The sequence below is a fragment of the Acomys minous genome (genome assembly GCF_964271855.1).
Source record: "Acomys minous genome assembly, chromosome: 2".
Taxonomy (NCBI): Eukaryota; Metazoa; Chordata; class Mammalia; order Rodentia; family Muridae; genus Acomys; species Acomys minous.
Genome location: NC_140484.1, coordinates 131,237,310 through 131,256,983, shown reverse-complemented (window position 1 = coordinate 131,256,983; position 19,674 = coordinate 131,237,310). Strand labels below are relative to the sequence as shown.

The following is a 19,674-nucleotide window of genomic DNA, read 5'->3' as shown; positions in this document are numbered from 1 at the left end:
AAGACCATCTGCCCCTGCCCCCCATATGAGGCAATTCCCTTTCTCGCAGACAAACATCACGCACCCTCACACAAGTCTGTTTCCAACAGACAAACATCACACGCCTTTACACAAGTCTGTTTCACATCCCACACTTAGGATCAAAACAAAAACATTCACTAAAGGAAGTCCACATTAAACAAATGGAATTGCTGCCCCCCGACACACAAACACACACACCTTTTTAAAAAAATTAGTGTGTTCATATTTGACTTCCTCCACCGGCCTAGAACAAAGGAAAGAAATCTGATGTCTAATCTAATTTTAAAAAATACTGTACAAAGTCACAACTTCCCTCACATCATCAGAACCTAGATGTCAGGACAGCCATGTTAAAGTTATTTTTTATAAAATCGTGTTTGTTTCTTAGTTTCTCTGTTGTACCAGCTTGCATTAAAATATTGAGACTATAATATTATTTATTTATCAAGCTTTACCACACATCCCAAGCAGTTTTAGTTTATTCTTAACCCTTTAACCTAGCCTGGCTTTCTCCCATCGTAAATCCCCAAGATGCTTGCACCTTATTACGTTCTCTGCTCCAGTTCCTCTCTCCTGATGTCTCCTGGACCCCTGCCCATGGCTCAAACCCCTACTTTCTCCTCTAACTTCTCCTCCTCTGGCTGGCAGGAAGTCCAGCCCCATTCTCTCCCCTGCTCAGCTATTGGCTGTAAGCTGCTTTATTGGCTTATCAGGGGACAATTGGAGAGCAGTGTTTACACAACATTGAGCCAAGAGATTCTCAGAACAAGGATTGCAATGAGCTATGGGTGTGTGTGTGTGTGTGTGTGTGTGTGTGTGTGTGTGTGTGTGAGAGAGAGAGAGAGAGAGAGAGAGAGAGAGAGAGAGAGAGAGAGAGAGAGAGAGAGAGAAGAAAGCCAGGTGTATGCAGAGAGACAGGTGACAGTGTATAAAGAAGCTGGACCTCTGTAGAAGAGGGTGAAAGAATTCAGCTCAAGCTTTTCCCTGTTGTCGGTGGCCTACTGTGGGGCTTGCATGAAACTGTAGGGATTGGAAAGCAGGGTCACTCTTTTTTGAATAGTCACAGGAAGACTGAGGACATGGTAGGAAGCTGAAGGTGAAGGTCTTCAGGAGAAAGTGGCTGTTGTTGCATTAACAGCATAATCCCCGTTATAACAGCCACTATGAGCCTTAAGGGAAAGAGCTAGACCCCACAATTCTAAGAGACAGCTACAACCCTGGTGTTCCTGAATGACAAATGAGTGAACGCACAACTGAAGCTGGAAAGTAAAACACATCTTTGAGTAACTGATAAAACATGGAGAGATTTGGTAAAAATAAAAGACCTTAAAATTCTTGTTGTGGGACTCTGTCCTCTGGTTGTCATGTGGTCTTTGCCATATGGAATCAGGACAGCTGTGATCTCCCACCAGAGATGCTCATGTACACTCCCTTTTGGGAGGCAGCACCCTTGTCACAGGAGACCCAGCCCTTCCTAAGGACATAATCCACTCATGGTTCTCAGAGGAGGGAGACATTTTCTTTAGTGGTGTAGCTGCACAGCACTTGTCTGTGCTTCTGTGAGGAATCCCATGTAAACTCAGTGGGTTCACCAAACTAGGCTTACATAGAATCATTTAGTTGGTCTGTCTTCATTGTCCTGTCTGAGTTAAGTAGATGTTTGTTCATGTCTCTCCAGGAAAAATTAACCTAACAATAATCAATTTGACAGTGTACTGTTGCTCTTGAGCACAGCAGCCTTTTGTTTTTCAAATATACATGGAAGTTTGTTTGTTTCTTTGGTTGACTTTTTGAGACAGGGTTTCTCTGTGTAGCCTTGACTGTCCTGGACTCGCTTTGTAGACCAGGCTGGCCTCGAACTCACAGCAATCCACCTACCTCTGCCTCCCAAGTTCTGGAATTAAAGGCGTGCGCCACCACCACCGGGCCACGTGGAAGTTTTAAAATGTTATCTGCTACTAAGAAAAACACAACTATAAAATTATTTAAAATCACACAGAGTATGTTTTCTTGGAAAAATTAAAATAAGTGGGGCTGGAGAGATGGCTCAGAGGTTAAGAGCACTGTCTATTCTTTCAAAGTTCAATTCCCAGCAACCATATTGTGGCTCACAACCATCTACAATGAGATCTGGCACCCTGTTCTGGCATGCAGCCACATATGTGGGCAGAATAATGTATTAATTAATTAATTAATTCAAAAAGATTAAAATAAGTTAGAAACCACTGACAGAAAGATATCTGGAAATTCCAAAAATTTAGAAATTATACAATGTGATATAGAAACAATGGGTCAGAAAGAAAGAAAGAAAAAAAGAGAAAGATAGACCAAGGCAAATTAGGAAGTATTTTGAACTGAGTGAAGATATAGTGTGAAAGTTTAAAGGAAAACATAAAATAACACAAAATCTTAGGAGGAAATTTGATATGTATATTTAAAAAGAAGAAAGGTCTCCAGCCAGTAATCTAAACCTTTTTTTGTAAACTAGGAAAAGAAAGACAAATTACGCCCATGTTAATTAAACAGAGAGAAAGAAATGGCAAAGGGCAGAAACTTAAAAACAGAAAATGAGTACAGTATATCAGTGAAATCAAAAACAGTTATTTGGAAAGATTATTAAAACATAAAAGCTTTGGCTGGGCATAGTGGTGCATGCCTTTAATCCTAGTACTCAGGAGACAAAGGCAGCAGGAGCTTTGTGAGTCAATGCTACATAGTGAGACCCTGCCTCTATTAATTAATTAGTTAAGTATTTTTATTAGCTAGTAGCAAGAACAACCAAGTATAAAGAGAGAAGGCACAGGTTACCAGTATCAGGAATGGTAGGGTGCATCACTACAGGTCCTACGGGCAGTGAAGAAAAAAAAAAAGTTCAAGTAATGTGGTACAACATGTCACAGGGACACTGGAGCAAGGACGAAAAGAGTCCCACTGTCTAATCTAGGGCTACTTAATCACTAATTTATTTACAACATCCATGGATGGTGCTCATCAATTTAAATGTCATATAAAATCATTAAGAGAAAGATTTGTGGAATAATATTTAGCTACAGAAGATGAGTGGTGGTCCTTGATTGAGTTTGGGGGTCTTAGTTGAAAGAGAAGAAAAGGTGCTTAGAAAAAGCTTGAGTATGCACTGCTGAGGGCTAGGGGCCTGGCTCTGTGGTACAGCATTTGTCTAGCATGAACAAAGTCCTTGGTTAAATCAGAAGACAAACAAAAACTGCTTAGGTAGTGGGTTTGGTGCTGATGTCTAAGCTGGATTTTGATTAAATCAGCCTGCTTTCTGTTCTTTCCTGGGTGGATAGGTCTGCAGAATCGTTTAGGATAGCTCTTCTTATTGGATCACAGTTCATGAAGCAAATTACTTTGGAAAAATAGAAAACTTAGTATGTCAGGTTCTTACACTGTTTCTCCTTGCCTGATGGATGACCTATGGAGATGCAATCAGGCCTGGACTGTCAAGAGCACATGCTGTCATTTTCTCAGAGTAGGAGGATGGAAAAGGATTTTATTATCACAAAACTGAGTTTCAAAGAGTTGATATAGTTGCAAAATACAGACATAGGAACACAATCATTAGCATACTAAAGCAAACACTAAAAGGAAATTAAATGTTCTGTAATAGGATTCAAGTGTGAGCCTGTGGGTTATAAAGTGTGATAGTCCTGCAAGCCACATCTATAAAGCTAAGTTTTATACAGCCATAACTTTAGACTGTCACCATGTAAAAATGCTTGTGACATAATATGGAAAAATCAGAATGCATATTTCCTGTGCCCTGTGACTTTCACTAAAATATATACAAGCAAGATGAAAGTTCATAAAACTGGTTATATGAACTGTAGTATAGCAATCAAAATGTAGGTAATTTTCCTGTTATACATTTTATATTCTCAATAATGCAATGTAGAGTTTGTGGCTGAAAATAAGTTAACCAGTCTTTTGGGAGTGAAATCTGAATTTTAACGTCTCATAAAGGCTTCTTGGTCAGTGTCCAGAATCCTAGGTGCAGAGTCTACGAGCCTGCTCTTTGCCTTCTACTAGAGGCTGGACCGATGGAAACCAAATCAATAGCGGTTTGTTCTGCTTAATCCATCTTAAAGCTCTTTATCTGATGTGCCTTGCCTGTGAACTGTCTCTGTGCCTGTCCGTCAGGAGACTGAGCTCTGCGTGTGAACTGCCTGCAGTATCTCATGCCTGCAGTATCTCATCTGTCATTGTCTTCTTCCGTGTCCCCTTGTAGGAAGCGCATTTTCAACCGAGCATGGCAAACTTCAACTGCAGAAGGAATCCCTGAGTGAGTTGAGGAAGGAGTGCACTGCAAAAAGGTAAATGCCCTGGGGAGTGGCTTCTCTGAGTGGTCAGCTTATGGGACGTGAGGCAAAGCAGCCTCATGAAAGGCCGCTGCTAATTTACATTGCGTGTATCTCTCACACCCGTTGCCTTACTCAGCAGATATTTGTGAGCACCTGCTGTGCGTCTGCACTGTGCTGGAGCCTAGAAACGTGAACACTGTTTCTCATCACCCAGGCCCCAGTACTGTAGCTATTTCCGTCCTCTGCTCTCTGTCTTTTCCATGCCACTTCAGCTGGCTGACTTGCTTTCATCAGTAATTGCTTCGGGCCTCTGCTTCTTGATATCACACTTGATAAGCTCGGCAACACCTACAGCCTTTCTCTAATCGCTCTCTCTCCAGCTTTGCAGCCCTCCCCCAATGCTGCTATGGGCTGTCATCTTTTTTATTTATTTACTTATTATTAATTTATTCGGATTACATCTCAACTGTTATCCACTTGCTTGTCTCCTCCCGATCCCCCCTCCCTCCCTCAAACACTCTATTCCCCTTCCCTAGGTCTGTGACAGAAGGGGACCTCCCCCATGATATGGTCACAGCCTATCAAGTCTCATCTTGGTAGCCTTCCTATTCTTTCTCTGAGTGCCACCAGGCCTCCTCACCAAGGGAAAGTGGTCAAATATGGACACCAGAGTTCATGTCAGAGTCAGTCCCTGCTCTCCACACGACTGTGGATAATGTCCTGTCCCTTGGCTAGATCTGAATAGAGGTTCAACATTTACTGCATGTATTGTCCTTGGTTGGTGCAGTATTTTGAGCTGACACCCCCACCGGGTCCAGATCTACCCGTCATGATGTTCTTGTAGGTTTCTAGGACCCTCTGGATCCTTCTATTTCCCCATTCTCCCATACGTCTCTCACCTAGAGTCCCAATAGGACGTCCCCGCATCTATCCCAACCTCCTGCTAAGGGAAGACTTTCAGGGGACATCCCTGTTGGGCTAGTGTCCAATTTAAGTGAGTATACACCATGTGAGCCTTTCTGAGTCTGGGTTAACTCACTCGGTATGATCATTTCTAGTTCCATCCATTTGCCCACAAATGCTTTCATCTTAAAATACCGTTTTTACCATATTTTCCTCTTCTTAATATGGGGATTTCTTGCTTAATTTTCAAATACCCTTCAACAAACTGGCATTTTAATTTTTCCCTCAACATAATATGATGACAATAGCTGTTCCTTCTCCTCTCCATAATTCACAGTCATCTCTGTTCTCTCTCACCATCAGTCACTTCTGTGGCAAGTTCTGTCATCCACATCTTTCTCCGTGGACCTTTAGTTGTTGAGGACTCAGATATCTTAGACCTAGAATAAACAGAGACTATCTGTTCTTATCCTCCAATTTACAGATAGGAAGCGAGGCTCTGAGAAGTCACGGTGACCAGCTCACTGGCAGAGCCATCGGTGCTCTTCAGACAGGGGCTGCCAGTGTGTTCCTTCACGCTGACCTCACAACACTTTTGACCCTAGATTTCCCGCAAGCAAAATTGTGTCTTGTGATTTAGTTCAGTTCTGACAGTGCCTGGTTCCTCTTGAGAGGTGCTCCAAACCGACACCTGTGAGGAGATGCCAGTCACAGGCTGCAGATGCCAGTCACAGGCTGCAGATGCCAGTCACAGGCTGCAGATGCCAACTATAGCGATGCCCACAAACTTCTCCTTCCGTTCAGCTAACTGGCGATTTACTCCAGGGCCTCACAGACTCAAGGAAGCACAGATGTTTACAGTTTACGGTGAAAGTTGCCAAGGATGCAAATAAATCTCCAGCTGGAGGCGTTGTGTGCCAGTGTAGGCTTGCCATCCTCCAGGTTCCTCCACAGTGTGATGCTCACCGGACTTTGTCCCTCAGAAGTGATTGTTCTCCTTCCAACCCCTTCATGGAGGGAGGTGTGGGCAGAGGTGAAGACCAGCCCTCTGCTACGTAGGCACTACAGTGTCCAGCTCTGTCCTCGGAGTGTCTGCTCTATCTCACCTCATTACCCTAATCACATAGGCATTACCAAGAATGACAAAAAATGACCCCCTTATTCAGAAAGTTCCAAAGTGTTAGCTGCTCTGTGACTGGAAACTGGAGCATCCCCCCGAGCTCCCCCCCCCCCTGCATTTGATGGTGTAACAGAGGCTCTCTGCAGCACCCCAGCTTTCCCTTTTGTTCTCACCTGTAGTTCCTTTTAAATCTCCTTTGTTTTGAAGTTGCTATGACAGGCAGGGACCACACTGTGATATTTGTGCCCTGGTCACATTTCTAGCCGCTTGGGCAATGCGCTGTCACCTTGCCTGACACTTTGGGGTTTTGCTCAGCTGTTCAATTTATTTTGTTATTTTTCTGATTTCACAACACAGTATTTTTTGAGACAGTTGTAATGTGTAGTTGTGAAAGGCTACTTTTACTTTTTTTCTTTCCCCCCTTTTAAATGAAATGTCATATAAATCAAATTCTGAATCGAATCAGCTTCACTGAATTGCTGGTTACTAAGTGTTAGTGGGTGTAGGGATAGCTCACTATGGTCCCTGGAATAACTGAGCAAACGTGTGTGGTGCTCCCGGTACATAGAAGCAGGTGCTCCTGGCATGGGCATCTGCTTATTATATCCTTTCTAGCTCTTAGCACAGCACCGGGCACACACAGGGGTCCACAGTATGAAGTTAAGGTAATTGCACTGTAGGAGACAGGTCAGGACTCAAGGTGCCTATTAGTCTCGCTTCCACTTCCCAAATGTTCTGGCCAGTTATAGACCATTTAATCTTCTCTGGCTTAATTAGGTAGAAAGTGTTAGACAGCATGCAAGCATAACTTTTCATGAATGTGCTTTTTCTTGTTCCCCACTAGAGAGCTCTTTCTGAAGACTAACGCGCAGCTGACGATTCGCTGCCGGCAGCTGCTCTCGGAGCTCTCCTACATTTACCCGATTGACTTGGTAAGTTGCAAATTCCCGGCGAGATGGGGGTTTTGGAAAGGTGACTCCACTTGAAATTTCCTTTTGAAGCCGGGCGTGGTGGCGCACGCCTTTAATCCCAGCACTCGGGAGGCAGAGGCAGGCCGATCGCTGTGAGTTCGAGGCCAGCCTGGTCTACAAAGTGAGTCCAGGACGGCCAAGGCTAACACAGAGAGACCCTGTCTCGAAAAAACAAACAAACAACCAAACAAGAAATTGCCTTTTGGTGAAAAGGCCATCCCTCTTTTTGCTCTCTCATGACCCAGGAGATCTTTAAGAGGTGGTATTTATCCAGAAGTATGCTAAGACTCAGCCAGGGAGCTGGGACGAGGGCTCGGCACACAAGCATGAAGACCCGAGGGGAAAGCTGGGCATGGTGGTGGGCTCCTGTCCCAGTGTTGGGGAGGTGGGGACAGGCCGATCCCTGGGACTCAGAGGCCAACTAGTCTACCCAAATAGCAAGCCTCAGGTCCTACTGAGAGACCTTGTCTCAAAAACAAGGTGGACAACCATCTTGGGGAACACCAAGAGTTCCAGAGTTAACCTCTGTCCCCCCCACCCTTCTTACACACACACACACACACACACACACACACACACACACCATGCATACACAGACATACACGCAGACACACACACGTTTAGTTGGTCCTAGGTCCCACAGTTGGATTGTTTTATATATCAGCTTGATGATAGCATTTTTTACTATCAGAAAGAATGCCAAGTTATTTATGGTTCCTTCAGAATCTTTTATTCAACCAGTTATCCACCAATTCTGATACATTTCTTCTAATGTGTATGTGCTTGTTATTCACCATTTCTGATACATTTCTTCTAATGTGTATGTGCTTCTTTAAAACATAATTGCTCAGTGTCCTACGTGCATTGGTATTCACTAAGATATTCCAGAGGCAATTATCAGGATATTAAATTTTTAATGCAGTTTCTTAAAATCAATATAAAAGGTAATAGTTAAATAAATCTCTATTTAGGGCATTAGTTAGAACCAAGTCTATTAAACTTGGTAGCTTCCTTGTTAATAGTAATCTATTAATAAACTAATTTTCAGAGAAAAAGCCAATAGAATTGGAATTTGCTCATAGAATCTTGTCAAATGATTGGATATGGGTTAGCCAGAATGTTTTTTTTAAAGATTTATTTATTATGTATACAGTGTTATGCCTACATGCACACCAGAAGAGGATATCAGATCTCATAGATGGTTGTGAGCCACCATGTGGTTGCTGGGAATTGAACTCAGGACCTTTGGAAGAGCAGCTGGTGCTCTTAACCGCCGAGTCATCTCTCCAGCCCCCTGAATGTTTTTTTGTTTGTTTGTTTGTTTGTTTTTGTTTTTTTAATTTTCCTTGCTTTTAAAATGGATAACATATAATTCTGGCTTCTTCAAATATATGATGCAGTTACAGATGATATTTGAACTCCTAGTCTTCCTGCCTCGTTATAAACATGTGCTGCCATGCCCACGAGGAAGATATTTTATGAGGTTGCTTTCATACACCTTTTTCTTTAGATAATGCACATGTGATTATACTATCAAATTGTCAAGTGTAACAAAATGCAGGAAAGTAGTGTGGCCATCGTTGCCATGTGTCCACGCCAGCCCGAACAGGTCTCACGCTGTTCTGCATCTAAGAAGGCATACCGGCCACCTCTGCGTTCTCAGTTGACTTAGTAGCTTCTTTGCTTTTTAGTACAATGAATTAATTTCGTCTTTTGATTAAATTCACAGAATGAGCATAAGGATTATTTTGTATGTGGTGTCAAGTTGCCTAATTCTGAGGACTTCCAAGGTATTTTCTTTCTTTCTTTCTTTCTAACGTCTGAAGATGTGGTGTGTGTAATATGCATGGGAGTAGAGCTATCTTGATAATAACAGATACCAAGCACTTTGTCCAAAGGGGGTTTAGAGTTTCTATCCCTTCACAGGGAAGTGCACAGGCCTGCTTCCCTGCTAGGAAACGGAACAGGATATGCTGCCTGACCTTGGAACAAATATTTATTTGTTGTGTCCCAGCCCTCGGGAAAAATTGAATCAGGGTTCACCTGAAAGAGGGAGTGGGAATTGAAAGTAGGATACAGAGACTCGAGAAATAACGAATCACGTCAGGAAATTTCTGATCAAGATTCACTTTAATGCTGACTAGTAAGAATATAGAGAGAGCAAGGCCAACAGGATCTGTTCTGATCTCACTCACCCTAGCCCCCAGGCAAGAATGCAATAGCCTCAATCACTCCCTGCAAGAACTTTAATAGTTCCCTGTAAGAACTTCCTTGATCCTCTGGGTGGTTCCAAGCTGGGACTTCCCTACTTCTTTCAAAGGTAAATAGTCCAAGGATAGCCTGGAACACAAGACCTCGTGAGGCAAAGGTCAGCAACTCGAAGGTCACAGCATGCAGCCTAAGCACAGGATTTCTGACATGGCAGAATTTGGCATGGCCCCCCACATTTATGGAGCCTTGTATCTGAAATTTAAAAGGGAGGGGGGCGGCGAGGACAGCAGGCTGGTAATTTCCTGGTCTTTCTCATTGGTTTTTATGAAAATCTGTGTATAGCTAGGAGCAGGGTTAGTTAGAGCAGGCGTTAGTCCATTGTCAGGAGTCATGTTATTACCATCCTGAAAAGTATTTGAAATTCAATCTTGTGGTATTTCTGTAAGCATAGCCTTAATTTGTTAAATTCTCACTCTTCTCTTTTACAGTAAAGGGATTACAGAATTCAGATTCAAAATAATTTTTGTATTTTAAAATCTTTTTCCCCCTAATATACCAAAGCAAAGAGTGTGTATTTTAATGTGAGTGCCAGGGATCTGAGCACAGGTCCTCATGTTTACACAGCAAGCCTGACCCAGTGAGTGAGCTGGCTCCCAGTTCAAGAGATGGTCTCATGCTTAATAAACTGTCTTATTTTGCCCTGTAGCCTAAATGCTATTCCCAGGTCTAATATAGAATATTCCCTAAGCCAGCTGTACATCACAGAACTTCAAGAAGAGGCTGTTCTTATTGTCCATCCATCAGGATGTGCTTCCACATCCCCTTAAACATGTTATTGTGGTCTTAAATATTCAAGTGGATGGGGGCGGGAGAGAAGGCTTAGAGGTTAAGCGCACTGACTGCTCTTCTAGAGGTCATGAGTTCAATTCCCAGCAACTACATGGTGGCTCACAACCATCTATAATGTGATCTAATGCCCTCTTCTGTCATGCAGGCAGAGCACTGCATAATAAATAAATAAATAAATAAATAAATAAATAAATAAATAGCATTCAAGTGGAGATTAATTAATTACCTCTGTCTGCCTGCATAGCACATGGTTAGCTGGGACATGATATAAGAACAGTAACCAAGAGATGGGAAATCTCAGCTTAGGTTCTGAGCCCCCTTCTGGGAGCCATGTTGTGTCTGAGATAATTTCCAATCAGCCTTGTGTAATTGCTGTGAGAACTGGGACACACCAGTGTCTGTAAAAGCTTGAGGTTTTGCTTTATCTTTAATGCGGATTAGAGCAAAGGAAGCCTGCGGAGTTAGCAACAGAGCGGGGTAGACCTGGCTTCACTGTACAGTGAGCCCTCAGACCTCCTCAGCCGCACAGTGCGCTTCAGGGTTCATTTTATGCAAAGTGTCATGTCCTAAAGCCTGTGCTGTGCTATTATCCTTACTCACTCATTAAAAAAGTATTTACTGGGGAGCTGGAGAGATGGCTCAGCAGCTAAAACAAAACACTGGCTGCTCTTCCTGAAGACCTGGGTTCGATTCCCAGCCCCCACATGACAGCTCACAACTGTCTGTAACTCCAGTTTGAGGTGATCCAGAGCCTCCACAGACATCAGGCATGGACGTGACGTGCAGATACGTGCAGGCAAATCATCCACACACACAAATTAATAATGAAAAAAGAGGTTTACTTTATTAAATACCTATAAGCCAAGCACTGTGCTGAGTTCTGAGGGTGTAATTATTGAAAAAAAGAAAATATGTTGTTTTCTTTTGTTGGAACTCTAGCCTACTGAAGGAAGCAGCCAGTCAATGAAGACAGACATTACATGATAACCAGATAAACTATTCATAAGAGACCTCTCTAAAGAACAACACTTAGCACAAAATTTGAAAGCTGAAAGAACCAATTAGGCTATAGCTAGAAAGGGTTTAAGTTCAAAGGTCAGAGGTCATGGTGGAGGTGGCCTTGACATATATGAAAAACTTGGGATTGGAGTGTTAGAGAAAAGGCTGGTATTTAAGGCAATCATGTACTCTCTTAGCTTGTCCCTTTACCTGGATTATTTACATCACTAATTCCTTGGCATGATTGAATGAGATGACATTTCAAAGAGTTTCTCCATAGGATGTCCGCAGTCAGCGTAATTGAGATTACTTGCAAAAGAGGGAGGAAGGGAGGAGTGAGAAGACCAGGTCTGTGTGGTTAGAACTTAGTAAGCACCTGGGGGAGGGAGGTGCGAGGTCAGCAGGGCCTTGGGGCTTCTGTCTCATTCTCAGCGAGTGGCCAGTGCCTAACAGGTTTGGGAGGGGCTGCAGCCTGAGCTGAGCTCTCTTCTTCCTTCTGGCTGCTAACTAGGGGATGACGGGCTGGGAGCAGGAATAGTGCTGTGGAGGTCTGTTACCCTGGCCTGTCTACTCAGCAAGGTTTCTTGGTTCTATTTTGGTTTTCTTTCAAGTGCCTTGTTTCTCATGGCTTCCATAGCTGTCTACACTTGGACTACTCACTAATGCTGCATACATTCTCTGCTCCTTTAAAATTGCACAGTAGCCCTTCAGTGAAGTCTCGGAAGAGTGAAATGGGAGATAAGCCCCTCCCCCCCATCAGTCCGTTCCCTGTTCCCCCAGGAGTCAGAAGTGTTAAGAAGGATAAACGCTGTATTGTGTTATTGTGTTCTGATTGTGCAGGATGTGTAGGTAGGATAGCAACACAGATGCCCTGTTTGCTGTCTACCATGCCCGGCCCTAAAGGGATGCAGAGAGGATTAAGGCATTGGTTGAGCCTTGGGGAGATTGTAGCTCTGTTGTGGGCATCAGGTGTGTAATTAAGCCAGGCAAGAAGTGGTAATTGAGAACATAGTCTATGTTAGAGACTCAAGTGGAGAGAATTCTCTTGGGAGGGGATCAGGAAAACCGCTCCATAGAACCAGAGAATGCCTGAGCTGTCTTCAGAAACAACTCATGTTGAAGGAAGGGCAAGAGGTGATTTAGGTCTGATGAGGAGAAATGTAGTGATGGCAACCAGATAGCAGTTAAGTGCCTGTGATTCCAGCACTCCGAGGCAGGAAGATAGTTCAACTCCGGGCTTCAAAAATTGCAACAGCAGTGGTCCATGTTATTACTTTAGTTCTGTGAGAATTTCTCTCATGGGCAGAGGCTTGCCTTGTGGGGTGTTGTTTGTTTTATTGTTTCAATGTTAAAAAGAGAAAGAGAGAAGGAGGAGCGGAAGGGATGGAGAGAGAAAGGGAGGAGAGAGGAAAAGAGCATTGGTGCAGGGCTGAGGGCGCCTCTCCTCACCTGACTCTAAGGTCCTTGTTCCTGCTGTGATGCCCTTTCTTTCCTTGCGTTAAACAATGACCTCCTGAGCCTCCAAGGACTTCTTAGTGTCCTGCAGCAGCGCATGCATTCCCGGGACAGGCTCTGGAGAGGGAGCTCCCAGCAGATTTTCTCATGATGTTCATGAGCCTCTGCTAGGTAGGGATTAACACTGCATGGGTCAGTAATGTTTGGGAAACTCCACCAAGGGGCCAGTGTTTATTATGCTTTTCCAAATGGTTAAGTTATTGTTAGAGTGTGCCAGAGAGAGCCGGACACAACGGGAGAACCGTGCCCAGAGAAGAATGCTCATCTGAGTTCAATTGACTGAGACATTTAGTTTAAAAAAGAGAAAAGAAAAGAAAAGAAAAACCCCAATGTTTGTGCTTGTGCGTTTTTAAGTAATCCATAATATGAGGGCCTTTTGTGGTAATGAGACCCAGGTGTCCTCTGTGTCTGTGTCCCTTCATGCACGCAGCTTTCCTGGAAAGGAGAGTCCATATGTCAAACAGTGTCTCACTGAGGACAGAGAATGACTCCATCAAGGCTGTGCCAGTGATTGGAGTCTTAAATGTTTTGTCCTGTCTGGCTCAGAGCATGCTCCTTCCTTAACAGATGAGCTGCCTTGGGGGATCGGGAAGGCAGGATGGTGAGCACTTGAGACTGCTCACTGTGCTCAGAAGCATTGCGATGCGAAAGTTTGCCCATCATATAAGGAGCAATGAACTGGTGCATGAGGTCTGTGTAGGTGTGTAAGTTTTTACCACAAAAATTACACAAAAACTCTAGCTTTGAGCACCTTTCTATATCTTAAAAGCAAATCATAAATACCTGCTATAGGGAACTGTGGAGTTTTGTTTTACTTCGAAGCTCTCTGAACACTGTTGAATTAGTATCATTTCACATACAGTTCACGCCATTGCTCCCAAGCCCCCTCTCTCCCTCCGACTTCTCACCAACAGAACTCTCATTGGTGACCTTTCTGCTCCCCAGAGCAGCATAGGAACCCCACACCTCTGCTCTGTGTTAGGTGTGGCGGACGTCATTAATGCTTGCTGGAAAAGCACACCTCGGAGGGCCAGGTTTTGGCTTTGGCAGGTAAAAAGGCTTTCAGATCTCAGAATGCCAGGAACCTTAAACCTTTTGGGTTTCAGCTAAAATGATTGGCAACAGAATGTGACATCTGAGGTTGCATGGCCTGTGATCGCCATATTCACCACATGAGCTCACATTTTCCCACTGGGGCCTCGGTGGTCTTGGGGTGATGAAAGTGACTTCCCTACCAGGAGGTGGTTTTCCTTTTGAGGGTATTGAAATACCCGTGGGCCCTGTAAGGCTCCACCCGTGATCCTTTTAAAATGCTTTTTAATATAAAGCTTCAATATTGGAAATCCAACACCGCGGTGTTTAACTGTGAGGCTGGTGGAGCGCTATGGCCTGGAGTGGTGTTTAATAGGTAGAGCAGGGAGTCCTGTGGCAGCAGTGTGAGTGTGAATGGCTTGAGCCGAAGCTCTTTCCCAGTGTTACTTCACTCTATCCACTATTCCCTTTGATTTTTCATTTCTGTGCATACACCTCTCTTTGAGATGCCTTTTTAATATTTACATTTAAGCAAAATTGGTTTGCCTCATTGCAGGGAGGTGATGCAAGATCAGGCCTTTATTCTTTTAATACAAATGTATATGTAGGGCTGGAGCGATGGCTCAGAGGTTAAGAGCACTGGCTGTTCTTCCAAAGGTCCTGAGTTCAATTCCCAGCAATCACATGGTGGCTCACAGCCATCTATAATGAGACCTGGTGCCCTCTTCTGGTCTGCTGGCTCACATGCAGGCAGAACACTTTGTGTACTAAATAAATAAATCTTTTTAAAAAACAACAACAACAAAAAACCCCAAATGTGTATGTAGTCTAAAATTATGCAAATGTAAAATTTCTTACCATTTTCTTTTTAGTAATTGAGAAGTATATAAATGCTTCAGCTATTAGCCATTAGTGGTTTGCATTTGACTTTTTTGGAAGGCTCATCCGAAGGCTTTTTGTTGCTTTCTGAGAATTTTCAAACCCATTCCTATCAGGCCGTATAGGAAGAGGGAAGCTGAGTGTTAGATCAGTAAAGCAGAATGTCAGTGCTCAAGTGTGAGCCCCAGTAAGTCCTCCTCCTTCTCCTCCCCCTCTTCCTCTTCCTCCTCTTCCTCCTCTTCCTCCTCCTCTGGGTTCAAAGGGTGGTTCCTTTCAACACGCACCCTTTTGCTCTGAGGAATGATTTCCATTTGGTGGCTCAGTACTTTCTAGGAAGCAAGAGGCCGAGTTCAGCCACTGTGAAGGCTCTCCCAGTCTCGTGGTGGCACATGCCTTTAATCCCAGCACTCAGGGCAGGACCAGGAGTGGAGGGGGTGGGGAGGGAGGGGGTGTGTAGGCGGATCTCTGTGAGTTCAAGGCCAGCCTGGTCTACAGAGTGATTCCAGGACAGCTGGGGCTACACACAGAGGAACCCTGTTTCAAAAAACAAAACAAACAAATAAAAGAACACAGACTGTTGGGGAGCAGCGCATTTTGAGGGATAGAGGCATCTTCCCCACTCACTCCATTGCCTTTGGGTTTTACCAATATGATTTTAACCAAGCTGTCCCACCTGGGCCTCGTCTATGTCACCGGTGAGTTGATGGTATTACTGCTGTGATATCTAAGATTTCTCTTAGCTTTAATATACTATAAGAGAATTCATAACTTAAAGTAATACCCCAGTTGATAAAGTACTTGCTGGGCTAGACAGATGGCTCACCTGTTAAAGGCTAGGCTTACAATCCAAAAGATAAAGTGCTTGCCATGTAAGCACTGGGACCCGAGTTCAAGCTCCAGCACCCATGGAAAAAGCCTCGTGTGGTGGTGCATGGCTGCGGCCTTCCACCCCTGCCCCGCCCACCCTCCCACCCCACCCCCACACACACACTGTGGGAGCTGGATCCTGGGGCTTGAGTCAATGTAGCCGAATCAGTGAGCCTCAACCAGTGATAGACTATGTCTCAAAAACAAGATAGACAGCTCCTGAGGTTAACTTTTCTCTCTCTCACACACACACAAACACACACACACATATACACACCCTTAATACGCCCATGTATGTGCATGCACATAAAGTACTTTTTAGCTACTACAATAGAATGATGTACAGGTTTCTACAAAGGCAAATTGTTAATGAAGTATTTGGTTGTGCCTGGGACAAGACGGTATAATCTCTAAAAATAACTAGGATGTTAATTAGTAGCAACTCCAGAATCATTTAGAATGAATGTTGTTGCACTTTCTCATGAGGGTGTTTGGAGAGAGTGGAAGTTCCTGGCCGTGAAACCGTTTTGTAGGCCTACAGAAATGGGAGATTGTAGCCATTTCTTTAAAAAATATTTATTGTCATTATTTTAAATCATGTACATGTAGCTGTATCTGTGTGTAGATATGCACATGTGTGTGCAGATGCCCAGGGAGGCCACTGGATCCTCCTGAAGCTGGAGTTACATGTGGCTGTGACCTCCTGGTGTGGGTGCTGGGAACTGATTTCAGGTCCCCGGGAAGAGCCGCACATGCTCTTAATCACAGAGCCATCACTCCAGCCCTGCACCACAGACTTTTTAATGTCTCCTTTTCCTTTAATATAAAGTGAAGACACTGGGATGGTACGTTCAAGTGCCTGTATATTCTAGAACTCCAAGTTAAAATGATTAGAGACTGTGTTTGGTTTTTTAAGGAAGTTCTGCAATAGTGTGGAGGGTGTGGAGGGACAGAGGACTTGTCGTCAGGCGCACTTACCAGCAGCTACATTGCGAGTTCTTTAATCTCTTTGAGCCTTAGGTTTTGTTTTGATTTGATTTTAATCTGTAAAATGGGTGGGACAACATAAAAGGGGAGACCAGTTTAGTATCTGTTGGTGAGTGGATGGATGTCAGATATAAAGTATTACTACAGACAAATCTAGAAAGAAGAAAAATGAGTAATAGTAAATGATATTTGATTATAGAAAGATCAAAGAGAAGCTAAGAGACAGTTGTGAAGTCAAGAGCAGGGACTCCGGTCACTGGGGAAGTGTGGTGGAGTGGCATTCCTGCTGTGCAAAGCTAGTGACACCGATATTAAAAACATAAATGGAACAATATGAAAAATAGGATTAAAAATTGAAGGTGAAGGTGTCCTTAGGAGTCAGGCAGTAGTGAGGCCACATTCACTGCAATCAGTTCAGCCCCTTCTCAGTGTCTAGGATACCCCAGATCAGGTGTTAAATCTTTACACGTGTGCAAGCTTTTTAAGGTGATTAAGGAACACTGTACACTAGGGAGGCAGTTTTCCTTTCCTTCCTCCTCAGGGACATTGGAATCCTCCTGTTACGTTACTCAGGTTTTGAGTACTTGAGTAATCATTCATTACCTTATAGCTAGGAGCAGAAATATGAATGATGAGTTTTAAGAATATAATTGTTTGTAGCCTTTTAAAAGCCAGAAGCTTATGTCTAATGATACATGCGTTTTCCCCTTTACTTACTTCCACCTAAATTATATGACAAGGTTTGTGTATGAACACTATGGTTTTGACATTTACTTTGCTATGGAACATATTTCCCCTTTGTCTCATCTCAACATTCCCCAGGAGTATTTATGCAACATTGTCCTTATCAATATCCAAAGCATTCCCACAAGGGTGTAGTGGGTTATTTTATTTCACTTAAGAATTAACAATCTTCTGGGCCCAGGGGGTCCTGAACAAACTGCTGTACCAACCAAGGACAATGCATGCAGTAAACCTAGACCCCCCTGTTCAGATCTAGCCAATGGACAGCTCATTCTCCATGGTTGTAGGGAGAGCGGGACTGCCTCTCACATGAACTCTGAACTCTGGTGCCCCCTATTTGACCACTTCCCCTTGGTGGGGAGGCCCATCACTCAGAAGAAGGGGAAGCAGGCTATCTGGATGAGACCTGGTAGCCTGTGGTCATATGATAGGGGAGGAGATCCCCTTCTGTCAGAGGTCTAGGGGAGGGAAATAGGGTGAAGGGGCAGGGGAGAGCAGGAGGATACAAGTGAGGGGATAACAATTGGGGTATAACCTGAATAAATTTTTAAAAAAAGAATAGAAAACCTATATGTAATCCATGCATTTTATCAATTGATGTTTAAGTAAAATATTAAGATTATTTATTAGTGCCAACATTTGTATATAATAGAGTAATTTATAAGGCAGTACATTAACCAAGCAATAAAACACAGCACAAAACAACCAGAATTAAATCTTGTACCACATTAGGACTATGTTACATTAGAACATCTGACTAATTACATCTGTGATAGACTCACTATTAATTCCTTACTTTAAAAGGAATTAAAAGCTATTTGGCACACTAAGAACTCTTGGGTAAGATGTGTATCGCATGTTGACCTCAGCACACTACTTGTTGAGGGATAGCTTTAAGTATAGTTAGTAGGTAGAAATTTAAGCCTTATTACTATGTTTATATATGCATACATTTATATAATTTAAATAAGTGATCTTTAAAATTTTACCACATATTTGCATAAGACTTTCTCAGCTACATTTGTAAGGTAAATGGTTGTTTTCTTTTCCTCTGTTTTTGAATTTCCAGCAAAAGATGATGGAAGCATTGCTGTCGCCCTTGGTTATACTGCACATTTGGTCTCCATGATTTCCTTTTTCTTACAAGTACCCCTCAGATATCCCATAATTCATAAGGGGTCCAGATCAACAATCAAAGACAACATCAATGACAAGCTGACAGAAAAGGAGCGAGAGTAAGTGTCTTTCATGTTTGTTTTTAATGTAAGCTGACTAGAAACACGGTGAATGCAGTGGAAATATGGGATGTCTTCTAACTGAGTTTCTATGTGACCTTGCATAGAGAAGCCTCTGTAAAGTGCTCATTTCAACATGGTGAGACTGTCAGAAAAAAGCAAAAGTTGTGCAGCAGGGAACATAGCCTAATGTGAAGTGTTTGGCAGGTGTGTTGAGGCTTTGGTTTGACCCTTATCACTGAAAATGAAGTTTAAATAATCTACAGGTCAAAGAAGGAGCCATAAAGTATAAAACCGAAACTGAACAGGAATGAGAATGTGGCGCGTCAGTTTGTGGGGTGTAGCCATATCTGGGCTCAGGGAAAGTTACACACTAACTGTGTACATCAGACAAGGGATTATAAAGTAAATTATCTAAGTCTCAAAGGGAAGCAACTGAAGAACAGTCAGCAAGTGGCCAGCAAAGACCATGGAAGGAAATAATAAAGGGAAGATGGGCATCAGCTGGGTCGCTGTGCAGTGCAGTACAGCAGCACAGGCAGAAGGCCTAATCTTTGAAACAACAGAACAGTGCACAAGGCCCTGGAAGGTTGACTTTCGACAGAAAAGAGAGAAGACAGAATGGCAGTTTGGGGAGTGAAGCAAGGAGAAACACCACAAAAACGTGCACAGGCACTGGAGAGTCAGGAGCCTGTGCAGACAACTTTAAACTAATAATATTGCTATTCTAGTCAAATGGCTTAGTTTCTAGAAAGACACTGCTTTTCAACATAAGTAATTGACATTGCAAACACACCACAGTAAGCCTGGAGGGTGAGCTGTAAGTTTAGCAGTCCCAGCACCTGGAGGTGGGGTCAGGACAAGAAAGAAGAGAGCGGGGGAGAGAAGGAACAGGAGGGTAAGGCATCAGTGGCCCGACCAGGAGTGGGGATCTGGGATATGCTGGGTGAGTCATTCTCAACTCTGGCTGCAGGCTACAGTCATCTTGAGAACCTTAAAACCAGCTTTTGACTCCTAGATTC

The 19,674-nt window shown here is 43.4% G+C and overlaps 1 protein-coding gene across 1 annotated transcript in view; it reads left to right on the top strand.

The window, feature by feature from the left end:
* The window catches only part of UVRAG (UV radiation resistance associated), a 260,496-nt gene that overhangs the window by 140,936 nt on the left and 99,886 nt on the right, over positions 1 to 19,674 (top strand). Inside the window, exons 9-12 of the mRNA XM_084773991.1 lie at positions 4,268 to 4,352; positions 7,208 to 7,295; positions 9,064 to 9,124; positions 18,487 to 18,652. Of these exons, the coding sequence (XP_084630117.1) occupies positions 4,268 to 4,352; positions 7,208 to 7,295; positions 9,064 to 9,124; positions 18,487 to 18,652 (400 nt within the window). The remainder of the gene's footprint in view (positions 1 to 4,267; positions 4,353 to 7,207; positions 7,296 to 9,063; positions 9,125 to 18,486; positions 18,653 to 19,674) is intronic.